General features: G+C 45.2%; 2 protein-coding genes across 2 annotated transcripts in view; one reads left to right on the top strand and one right to left on the bottom strand.

Moving 5' to 3' along the window:
• LOC310633610 (kinesin-like protein KIF19) overlaps positions 1–12,062 on the top strand; it is a gene marked incomplete at its 5' end in the record, with an annotated part of 80,036 nt that extends 67,974 nt beyond the window's left edge. Inside the window, 9 exons of the mRNA XM_083351411.1 lie at positions 34–232; positions 406–676; positions 1,622–1,743; positions 4,500–4,654; positions 6,911–7,016; positions 7,165–7,261; positions 8,154–8,554; positions 9,728–9,887; positions 11,105–12,062. Of these exons, the coding sequence (XP_083207537.1) occupies positions 34–232; positions 406–676; positions 1,622–1,743; positions 4,500–4,654; positions 6,911–7,016; positions 7,165–7,261; positions 8,154–8,554; positions 9,728–9,887; positions 11,105–11,259 (1,666 nt within the window). The 3' untranslated portion in view covers positions 11,260–12,062. The remainder of the gene's footprint in view (positions 1–33; positions 233–405; positions 677–1,621; positions 1,744–4,499; positions 4,655–6,910; positions 7,017–7,164; positions 7,262–8,153; positions 8,555–9,727; positions 9,888–11,104) is intronic.
• Positions 1–12,261, bottom strand: part of GPRC5C (G protein-coupled receptor class C group 5 member C) — a 420,745-nt gene that overhangs the window by 343,951 nt on the left and 64,533 nt on the right. The window lies entirely within an intron of this gene.

The following is a 12,261-nucleotide window of genomic DNA, read 5'->3' as shown; positions in this document are numbered from 1 at the left end:
CTTCCTTCCCTCCCCTCTTCCACCTCTTTGCAGTTGGGAACAGGAGAAGACACGTCGAGCCCAAAAGTGGCGAGAGGAGCAAAGAAAAGAGAGTTACAACAAAGATGAAAATGAGAAGGACTCTGACACTGGGGACGAACTCTCAGATGTGCCAGAGCCACCGGAAGTGGCAGCAGCTCGGGAACACACCGCTATTCTCCTGGGGGAGCAGGATAAACTTCATAAGCAGAAGGTGTCAAAAGCCAGTGGGGTGAACAGAATATAGCTAGAGGGAGGGAGGGAGGGAAGGGAGCAGGCGTGCTGCAGCTTTATAGAACGGAGCAGTCTGCAGTCAGCAACATTTCTCCCATCCGGTGTCTGTGGCTTTCATTGGCTCTGTGACTTTCTGCCTCTTCTCTGTGCCAGGCAGAGCTGGAAAGGCGCTTCTGGGAAGTACGGCAGCGTGGGCACCGGTTAGAGGAGGCCTTGCCGTGGTGCATCAGCTCAGAAGAGCAGAGAGAGGTTCTGAGTTTGCTGTGTAAGGTACATGAACTGGAAGTGGAGAATACAGCCATACAGTCGAGTACGCTTCTCAAGGACAACTTCATCCGTCATCAGGAACGAGCTGTGCGTCGCTTTGAGCGCTATCGCAGCCTCTGCCACCGTATCATCCAAGAGCAACGACAGATCATTCATGGTATGGCCACCTATGTTGCCCAGCGGAGATCAGTTTTTCCTAGCTTAGTGCTTTCCAGAGGTGTTGGCTTCTAATTCCCAGCTGGGGAGAACTGATGTAGACTGAATGGATTTGTTGAGATGTGTGTGTGTGTGTGTGTGTGTGCGCGCGTGTGCATGCATGCCATGGGTATATGGGCATGTATACTCTTGATACAACGTGATAGAGTGGGGCTCTGTGAACCCCAGTTCTTGCACTGAGGAAGATGCATGTAAGAAAATAAGAGATGTTAGCATGGTAATCATCTACTTTCCCAGATTTCCTTGGTGCACAACACAGCTCTCTAGCCTTTCTTTCAAGTTGACATGCCTTACCTTTGCTTATAAATTACAAATGCAATTGTAAAATCTTTCTTGCCTCACAATTCTGTGGCATCCCACAGTACTATACTCAGGAATGTCAAACTCAGACCATAATGAGAGAAGTATCAACACTAGTTCATTAACCTGAAGGTTGCAATAATGAAGTCTTTTCAAACTTTGGCCTAAAAATCTCTAGTGTGTAATTATCCTTAGGAGCAAACAGCATAGAACTTCATAGTGCTTCATTTTAGCTGCTGTACTGTTCTATATGTAAACAAGGGGCTTTCTGTTTTTTTCTGGCTTATCTTTATTGATGCTGGCTCTATAAAATCATCCTGAAGAGCCACGTGCAGGTCATGAGTTTGAGACCCAGGATTACTTTGCAGCTGGTTACCCTGACTTAGCCTATTGCAGTCATGGCATTGATGCTTTTGCCATCAAAAGTATTCAGTGTCCTTCCAATACATTCCTAACCGTAGCATTTCTCCCATTCCCTTCATACTACAAGGGACTGTCATCTCAATTGTAGACCAGTATTGAAGCTTCTGTGGTATGTTTGCCTCTCCCGTGTGACCCCTTTTCCGCTTTCCCTTCCCATTGCCAGAGTCTCACCTAGTGATCCCATCCCACGTGGAGGAACTGTATCAGGTTTACTTGCACGAGCTTGAAGAAGGGGGCTTAGATCGAATGACAGCCATCGATCAAGCAGCTATTAGAGCTCTTAAGGTACATTGATTTTGCTCATTGCTGAAATCTTTTCACCTCATCCAAAGTAATATCCTTGGATATGCTTTTTATTTGTCCAGATTTCCCGCTCCCCAGCCTTGACAGCCACCTGCTCCTTGAGCAAGAGCTATGAAGCCAGCAATCCCCTTAAATTGCACATCAGTTTGGTCCAGGGAAATGTAACCCCACCCTTTGTGAAAGATGACTTATCACCAGATCCTGAGGTCCAAAACCCCAAAGCCACTCACTCCATCTTGCCAGGGTTGATCTGAAGCCGATTCCTCCCCATTCAAACTCTCATTGCCTCCAGGCACACGGTCGGTTCCACAATAGCATCACCTGACTGGCCTGGGGTGGAAATGAGCAGCTGCTTATCCATGAGCATACTGGTGATACTGCACCCCTAGCCATCAAATGACTTTGTCCAACAGTTTCATGTAGATATTAAAGAGGGGAAGCGAGAGGCCCAAACCCTGAGACACCTTGCAGTGCAGGGACCTAAGGCATAATCTCTTTTCCCCCAATATTGGACCTGGGTATGGAGAAAGGAGAAGAACCCCTGAAAGACAGTGCCTCCCACTCTCAATCCCTAAAGCCAGTTCAGAAGGATACCATGGTTGATGACATCAAAAGCCACTAAAAAATCCAGGACAGTTGCACCACTCCCATCTCAAACACCCACCCACCCCGAAAAGTCATCAGCAAATGTGACCAGTACTGCCTCAGTATTGTATCCCAACCTAAACTCAGACTGAAAGGGGCCCAGATAATCCCAGGTCTTCTGGAGGGAGCACCAACCCTCCCACTTAAGAAACTTCTTTCCCCCCCCCCAAAAAAAAAAGATAAGTTGGAGACTGGACAAAAGTTGTCCAATATTCTCAACCCAACTACATACCTCCTCCCAGGAGGCCTTAACACACAAGGAGAGCATGGGTCCAATCACTTTCTTCACTTCCTTAGGACCAACCAGTTCAAATTCCTCCCATATAAGAGGGCTCTGGTCTGTCTCAGCTACTTCCATTCAATCTGCTCAGAGTCTGAGTGAAGTGGAACAGCTTTGTCTGATAAATGCCAAGAGTATTCCTCTTGTACTCAGTCAATAGTCATTCAACATTCATTCATTCCTGACTATTCTTGTTTTATCATGTGCATTTCTTAAATAACCCATTCTCACTACATTCAGCTAATATTTTGATCCTCCTGACAACATACCCAATTTTCACATAATAATGCAAGCACAAGCATGCTCTTTACATGTAGCAATTTTTGCTTCTTTTAACGAATGAATGAAAGGCATTCATTCCACACATTCTGCCTTTCTACCCACCATGTATATCTTAAAATACTCCATTCATTTTCCCATCTTTGGTAAACATTCTACCAATACAGATGGGTACTATTTGCTCTAATTTGTTGCCATTTATGTGAAACTTGCACTCATTCACTTAATTTTCACTGTCAAACACAACTGCCTTGTAATATCTACACTATCTAAAATTTTCTGCTCTATATCTATATCTATCTATGTCTATATCTATATATCTATATCTCTGTATATCTATATATCTATATCCATATATCTATATCTATCCATATATCTATATATCTATATCTATCCATATATTTATATATCTATATCTATCCATATATCTATATGTCTCTCTCTCTCTCTCTCTCTCTATATATATATATATATATATATATATGTGTGTGTGTGTGTGTGTGTGTGTGTGTGTGTGTGTGTGTCTGTATGTATGTATGTATGTATGTATACTTGAAGAGAGAGCAGAAAATGTTAGACAGACTGCAGATATATAAAACACAAACTCATCTCTAATATCACGTTAACATTCCTTACACATTGATCCATAAATATATTAAATAACTTAAGGGAGCATCATATATTCTTGTTTTGTGACCTACTCAATACTGAACCAATCACTAAATATTCCATTTATTTACACATATACTTCTGTTATATCACTTATTACCACACTCCGTAATCAACATTCAATTCTATATTTGTGCAAAACATCCCATAAAAACAACCTATTCAAATTATCATGCACATTCTTTAAATCAAACTTTTTCACATTCATACATTTCTCAGTGACTTGCTGAAAAATAAAAATCTGGCGTGTGCAACCTCTGTGTTGCATAAAGCCATATTAGACGTCCTGGATTTTGCACACTGTTATCTCTCCTACCCTTTTGATCAGAATTCTATCAGACATCTTCCCAGGCCTATTTAACAAATAACCTGTGTATTTTTTTCATTCAGTTTTGCTAACTTTTCCCCAGTGACAGTGTTTTCCAATGGTCAAGAACAGATGGTTCTTCCTACACATACAGTGAACAATAACAACTGCATTGTGTGTTTATTACATATAAACAAACCATTTCCTTATTTTGACATTTTCCCAGTTCCACTGCCCACACCTGGTGCCATAGAATTTTTCAACATTCTCACAGTATTTGTGATATCTTTTTAAACCATATTTTTCTTGGGCCCTAACCTTTGTAGCATTTCTTTCAATTCCACCCTTCAAAAAGAAAAATCTCTAAAATACTTCTTCCACCTTTGCCTTATTCCAAATTGTTATTCACTTATTTGTTGGCTTATTATTTAGTTTTGTTATTTATTTATTCAATTTATATCCCGCCCATCTCACCAATAAGGCAACTCTGGGTGGCTTACAGATTGGTAAAAAGATAAATATAAAAACAGTTAAAATGAAGAAAACGTTTGTGTGCAGGAGACCTCTGTGCCAAAGCTTCCTCCGCTCCCTGCAGAAAATATCCTGGACTCAGACCAAGAGAGTGTCAAGACTCTGGGTTCTGAGGGTCAACAGCTGCCTTGGCGGGATTCTCGGAAGAATACCCTCCCACCCCTTGTTCCAGCATCAGACAGGTAAGATCTGTTCAGTACTCTTCAGAAGGGGCAAAAAAAGTAAGGTTCTACATTTAGGCAAGAAAAAACAAATGCACAGGTGGTACCTTGCTCAATAGTAGCAACTGTGACAAGGATCTCGGAGTCCTAGTGGACCATCACTTAAATATGAGCCAGCAATGTGCTGCAGCTGCCAAAAAAGCCAACACAGTGCTAGGGCTGCATTAACAGAGGGATAAAATCAAGATCACGTGAAGTGTTAATACCACTTTACAACCCCTTGGTGAGGCCACATAATAATAATAAAGTTGGAAGGGACCTTGGAGGTCATCTAGTCCAACCCCCTGCTCAGGCAGGAAACCCTATACCATTACAGACAAATGGCTGTCCAGCCTCTTCTTAAAAACTTCCAGTGTTGGAGCATTCACAGCTTCTGGAGGCAGCTTGTTCCACTGATTGATTGTTCTGACAGTCAGGAAATTTCTCCTTAGTTCTAGGTTGCTTCTCTCTTTGGTTATTATTGTTGTCGTTGTTGTTATTCCAGTTTGCAACACCCACCAAAGTACATAGGTAGTCCTTGACGTATGGCCATACTGAACCCAAAATTTCTGTTGTTACATGAGTTTTGCTCCATTTTATGACCTTTCTGGCCACAGCTGTTAAGTCACTCCTGCAGTAGTTAAGTTAGTAACACGATTGTTAAGTGAGTCTTGCTTCCTCGTTGACTTTGCTTGTCAGAAGTTCGCAAAAGGTGATCATGTGACCCTTGGGACACAGCAGCCTTCATAAATACATGCCAGTTGCCAAGCACCTGAATCTTGAACACATGAACGTGGAGATGCTGCAATGGTCATAGGTGTGCAAAACGCTCATCAGTCATTTTTATCAGTGCTGTTGTACCTTTGAACAGTCACTAAATGAACTGTTATATAAGTTGAGGACTACCTGTATAAAAAAGAAGGTCTTTGAAAAGTCTGGATAGTCAACTCTGGAGTGAAAGGAGTGAAAGGCTTCCTGGACCCAAAGCCAAATTAAGAGAACCGGCGCAAATTTCCATAGGCGTTCACTGCCCACAGTAGATATTCTCCACTCTCTTTTATTTATTTTTATTTATTTATTTATTTTAATTCCATTTATATCCCGCCCTTCTCCGAAGACTCAGGGCGGCTTACAAGCTTAGCAGTAGCCTTCATTCTATGTATATGCCTGCTTATTAGGGCTTTCACACACACACCCCAAGCGGCATTATTACAAAGTCAGCTTAATTGCCCCCAACAATCTGGGTCTTCCTTTTTCTTAGATGCCGCGTCTTTTCTCTTTCATGGTTCTCTCCACCACTGCTCTCGGCCTGCCTGCTCTCTTACTTTGTCTCGGAACATTTTCTTCCTCATTTTTCAGTTCATACCCCACCCCATCTGCATCCCTACTTCTCTTGAAATGGCTTGTCACGAAGACCGACTTCCTATTGTTTAGAGGTTGGGAGAAAAGCAAAAAGAAAAGAAAAGAATCCAAGCCCATTCAGTCACAATCGGGATATTCGTCAGATCTAATTCAGACCAGGATCTCCAGTGGATAGGACTGCATCGCGTACAGAGACAAGACGGGGATTTTCTTTTCGGAGGTTTTTTTCCCCCCCTTTCTTTCAGACCTTGTTAGAACTTATGGCACACAGTGGTGGTGTGTTTTTCCCTTTAAAAGCAGCACGACGTTGATTTTATTATTTATTTATTTATTTATTTATTTATTTATTTATTTATTTATTATATTTTTATACCGCCCTTCTCCCGAAGGACTCAGGGCAGTGTACAGGGCAATAAATACAAAAACCAGATACAAAAGTTAAAAGCGATTAAATAAATGCCCAAGGTTAAAACAATAATTAAGATGTATTTAAAACCCCAACCCTAACCCATCAGACCAGGTCAGACTGCTCAAATAGATACGTTTTTAGATCACGCCGGAAGGAGCGAAGGTCGGGGGCCGTCCGGAGCTCAACCGGCAAGCGGTTCCATAGGTCTGGCGCGCCCACAGAGAAGGCCCTCCCCCTGGGGGCCACCAATTGACATTCTTTGATCGGAGGCACCCTGAGGAGGCCCTCTCTGTGGGAGCGCCAGACCTATGGAACCGCTTGCCGGTTGATTTTGGCCATCTTGCCAGTTCAATTTGTTGCAGTGGAGACGTAGCAGCCCAGAAAAAGGGGGCTTTGGAGCCGTGTGAGGTCTGTTTGTCTGGTGCTGTGCTGGAGTCGGCAGATCCTGATCTTTCTTTTCTCAACAGTGAAGCCGTTCAGGTGTTCAAGGCGAGTCCTCGGGCTCGGCAGATGAAGCATTCAGCAGTGATGACTCCACCCCCTATCCACGTCAACGGCATGATCAGTCAGGAGGTATGACGAGTAGAGAAGAGAGGGCTTAACATGCATAAGATGGTTTTATTCGGACATGATCTCACCGCTACACTAGGGGAGGAGCTGTAACATTCGGGGAAAGCTCTCTATACAATTTAATACGGCCTGCCTCCTTTCTTCTTCACAGTACACACCCCAAGAGAGTTTGCTTATCCTGGGCAGCCACCAAAATTCTTCCCCTGACAGCAGTGATCACTGTTCTGATGGCATCTTGATGCATGGAGGTGAGATACAGCCTTTGCTAGACATTTATTGAGAGCCAGACTGATGTTGTGGCTCAAGTGTTGGACTAGGAAACAGGGGGGTCATGAGTTTTAGTCCTCCCTGGGATCTGTAGGCCAGCTGGATGACTTTGGGCCAGTCACTCTCTCTCTCAGCTCAACCCACCACAGTAGGGTGGTGGTTATGGGGGAAAATAGGTGGGAGCATTAGTTATGCTGGCTTGAGTTGTACAGAATAAAGGCAGTGTGCATATCCTATAATTAAATACTTAGAGCAGGGGTGTCAAACTCAGTTTCATTGAGGGCCGCATCAGCATTGCGATTGCCCTCAGGGGGCCAGGTGGGTGTGGCCTACTGGGTGGGTGTGGCTAAAGTGCATATGGCTTACTGGGTGGGCATGGCCAGCTCTACATCGTTCGCATCAAGGGTGCCTATGAGGGCCTCGGCAGGAGTGGGACAGATCTGAGGGTCTGTGGCAGAAGGAGGGTCTCTGGGCCAGGGCCAAGGCAGTGGGGGCCGTTCCCTCACTGTTTCCAGGATGGTTTCACGGGCTGCATGAAACCACTTCGCAGGCCGGATCTGGCCCCCAGGCCTTGTGTTTGACATGTCTGACTTAGTGGTTCTGTGTTTCCTCACGGAGGAGTTCCGTGAGTAGTTAGGTTGCTAATAGTCTGCAGCTGAGGCCTATATTATTGACTCACTAGGAATCTTACTGCCTCCTCATTCTTCCGAATCACCCATCAGACCAGCAAAAGACAGCACGCTGAGGGACCCCCTCCCACTTTGAACAGACCGAAAGCTGCTTTCTGGCTTTTCCCTGCCAGTCTGTTGGCACTTTGGCAAAAGCCACCCAGGAAAAAGCTTTAATTTTGCCACATGCTTCCTCCCCTGGCAGAGCACAAGGAGATGGCGAGTGGCATCAAAAACATTGCGGTGAAGGCTGCCCGGCGTCGTTCTCGGGTGCTGGAATCCGACAGGCTGAACCTGCTGAAGCCAACCAAGGAGCTCAGCAACCTCTCCCTCCACTCTCTGAGTGGAAGTGAGGACGCCCTCTGCCGGGAAACCCCCGCCCTCTGCCAGCCAGCCAGTCCCAGCCTGCAGCACGCCATCAGCGAGGACAATCTGTCAAGCAGTACCGGGGATACCGCTCCTGGGAGACATGTCCCCAGACGTTCCCCTGGTCCCTGGCTCCGGGTTAACAAAAAGGGAAGCAAGAAACTTGAGAAGAGGGAAGAATCTCTAGAAGCCAAGAGGAGGAGACGGCGGTCGCGCTCGTTCGAAGTTACGGGCCAGAGGGTACGTCTCCCCTATCCTAACACTATGACTAGCTAAGATTAAGATTCACAGCAGAACAGACAGTGATGGTTTCCTGGTGGTTTTTCTTCCATGGCTGAGGGCCAAGGCTAACTCCCATCCGGTTGCTTCTGCTATAATCAGGCATAAGTAAGAATTCACTAGCAGGCTGCAAGATGCCAGTGCTGATGTATTGCTGCCATCTTCAAGGTCCAATTAGGGAGCCTTTGAGTGAACCCTTGTCCCGCTATGGTGATGCTATCCGTACCCTAAGCTAATTATTTCTCCTAATAAACCCCTGATTAAATGTCATAAGGGGTAATAGGCTTCCTCTGTTTTCTCCTTAAGACAGGCTTGCAAAGGCTCATGTGAGGCATTCCCCCCCCCTTCAATTCTGAGATTCCAGAAACTACATTGGTGAAATTACTGCAATGAGTTGTTGCCCCTTCCTTGGCTGTAGTTCTGAGATCAGCATATGGAACTTGGGGAACTATAAATGGCAAGTGTGAATGCTGCTGAAAGCACAGTGATGCAAAATCAGAAGCAGAGGACCGCTGAACTGGCTCCTACCAGAATTCTTAATGTATATCTCTCACAGTAAAATTAACTGGATAGGGCTATGGAAGTGGGAGTCATGCACATCTGGAGGAAGCAGGAATGCCTTCTGTGCAAGAAAAGTCTACCCATCAAGTCGGACCATTTTCCCTTTATTTACCAAATCAGAAAACTTTCTGATCTTTCAGAGCACATGACTGGCACAGTCTCCAGCAGATACTTGTCTCTGTTCCAGGCTGGCACTAATCCCTCCCACTGAAATGTTCCTCAGGTGTGTGATGGAACATAGTCCGGAGTCCCAGGAGGGAGAAGTTGCATTCCAGAGGAACAAGAGATAGCAAAGTTTAGATAGTTTGGTTGCGGGAAGAAGAGCGTTAAGACAGTTTCTTCCTAGGAATTCTCAGCGTATATATTTAACAGTGCCCATAGTCTGTTTTAGTTTGGCAAGATTTCTGTCTGCAGGTGAGCCACAATAAAGCAAACTGCTTAGAAGAAACTCAGTGTGTTTTTCTTGGTTTATGGAGTCGAACGTGTGCTTTAATAATTCATGGTGGGATAAAAGAGTTTCCTTATCCCTGAAATACCCGCTGAACCTGTGTGTTCATCTGTTGCCCCCAGCAGCTGCAGGGCCCAAAGAGCAATGCCTCTCAACGACGTCCCCTAGAAAGCAGTTCTGAGCACAAGATAATGGCGGCAGGAGGAATGAACAACATCCGTGGCATTGGGAAAACTGCCGTGCAGTTGTCCAGAATGAGGCTTCTACAAGTCCAGCCTTCCTCGGGTATGTGAGCGTCAGCCAAATCACAATTTTCTGTTCTTGCTCCTCAGTGTAGCAAAGTCTCTGTTGATTGCAGCAGAGAAATTGGGTGCCACCACCTTACAGAAGTTGCCTGTCCTGCAGTTGCACACGCTAGATCTCCCTCTTTTACTTTAGAGCAGGGGTGTCAAACTCAATTTCATTGAGGGCCGCATCAGCATTGCGGTTGCCCTCAGGGGGCCGTGTGGGTGTGCCCTGGGAGGGCGTGGCCTACTGGGTGGGCGTGGCTAGAGTGCGTATGGCCTACTGGGTGGGCGTGGCCAGCTCTACATCGTTCGCATCAAGGGTGCCTATGGGGGCCTGGGCAGGAGTGGGACAGATCTGAGGGTCTCTGGCAGAAGGAGGGTCTCTGGGCCAGGGCCAAGGCAGTGGGGGCCGTTCCTCACTGTTTCCAGGATGGCTTTGCGGGCTGCATGAAACCACTTCGCGGGCCGGATCCGGCCCCCGGGCCTTGTGTTTGACACGTCTGCTTTAGAGCAATATGTCTTGAATCATTACCAGCTTGCATTTGAAGGTTGAAAGCCAGCTGTCGTGGTTAATACTAGAAGCTGAGAGACCCTGAGTTATAGTTCTGCTTTAGGTACCAAGCCAGATGGGTGACTTTGGGCCGGTTGCTCTCTTTTTCAATATCAGATAATAGCAAAGCACTGATGAAAACATTGGCAAAAATAATGCAAGGAGTAGTCCAGGAAGTTGTCAGAAGTGACTTGAGTGAGAAAGAGGAAGGAAGGAAGGAAGGAAGGAAGGAAGGAAGGAAGGAAGGAAGGAAGGAAGGAAGGAAGAAAGAGAAGGAAGGAAGGAAGGAAGGAAGGAAGGAAGAAAGAAAGAAAGAAAGAAAGAAAGAAAGAAAGAAAGAAAGAAAGAAAGAAAGAGAAGGAAGGAAGGAAGGAAGGAAGGAAGGAAGGAAGGAAGGAAGGAAGGAAGAAAGAAAGAAAGAAAGAAAGAAAGAAAGAGAAGGAAGGAAGGAAGGAAGGAAGGAAGGAAGGAAGGAAGGAAGGAAGGAAGGAAGGAAGGAAGGAAGGAAGGAAGGAAGATGTTTTGGGATGACTCAGCTGTACTAAAGGTCAGCCTAAAGAACCATAACTGCTAAGGGGCTATGTAGTTATTCCCTGGCTTGTGCTGTAGCCAAGTACAAGCCCTGATGATTGTCCTCTTTTTCATTTCTGGTTTTATTCCTTCAGGTCCCAGTGAGGCATCCTCTCTTTCTGTTGCTTCCCATCAAAGTGGCATCTCCAAGAAAATAAGCCAGCCCAGTCAGTACGCACCACGCTTGAACTATGTCACGGTGAATGGGACAAACCCTCCTGGCAAAGATGGGAAGTACCGGCGATGTTAAGCTCTGAAGGGACACAAGGAAGTTGAGATGCTTCAGGCAAGTGCATCCAATGGCCAGTCAGGACACTGTGGCTAAAGGCATTAGAGGGAAATTGCTAACTCGAACAGAAGGTTTAAAAGCTTGCCTGGTGGGTTGCAGTGCCAAGAGGATTTTCTGGCCACAAAAACTGAATCTCCAGGACTACGTTTCCCCAAATTCAAATGAGTAGTTGTCTGGATGGGTACATGGAAGGCTGACACCAGATAAATCCAGTGCTGTAATACCAAGATAGATGTGGAGGTTTCATTATTGTGCAAGCACAACTTTTTAGTTTTTAAACTATGTGTTAGAGGAGGATACAGTGACACAGCATTGGTGTAACTTGGCAATAAGATGATATGCTGTGTGCATTTGCTGTACTTTTGCATCGCTCTCTAAGACAAACAATTTCAATATATTTAACTAGCACCTTTTTACAATGACTTTCAGAGGAAAAGGTTTGTGGACAACATTTGAAGCCATGCTATGTCTGCCTAAGGCCATGATTTTCTACTAAGGGGGTCTGTTGTCACTCAAGCACCATCCTTAGTTTCATGACTGGGTTATACTTACCTTTGGGGTTACATGGACTTTTAGATGATCCTATTAACAGGGCTGGATGCAACAAAGTCTCTTTCCAAAACAATTCACTCCTGTTTTTTCAGCAAGTACATTGGGGGGGGGGGGGGGAAATGTTTGTGATGGAATCCCAAATGTTGCCTTTTGTATCTCTGTCTGTAAATAAAGTGGGACAGCGAACAATGTCTAATAGCAGCACCAGAGTATTTCCAGAATCCTTCCAGTCTCCTGTAGTTTTTGTTGCAATACACGTGATGCTGACCCTACAAAGCTGTGTGTGGGATGTCCTTAGAAAAATAAGAATCCCAGAACATCTCATGCAAAACTTGTACATAGGACAGGAAGCCACACTCCAGATGGAACTTAAAAACTCATACAGACAAATCTGTGTACCCTCTCCTTATT

Source organism: Vipera ursinii, assembly GCF_947247035.1.
Source record: "Vipera ursinii genome assembly, chromosome: 2".
NCBI lineage: Eukaryota > Metazoa > Chordata > Lepidosauria > Squamata > Viperidae > Vipera > Vipera ursinii.
Note: the sequence above shows the minus strand (reverse complement) of the source record. Positions and strands in the feature narration are given on the sequence as shown.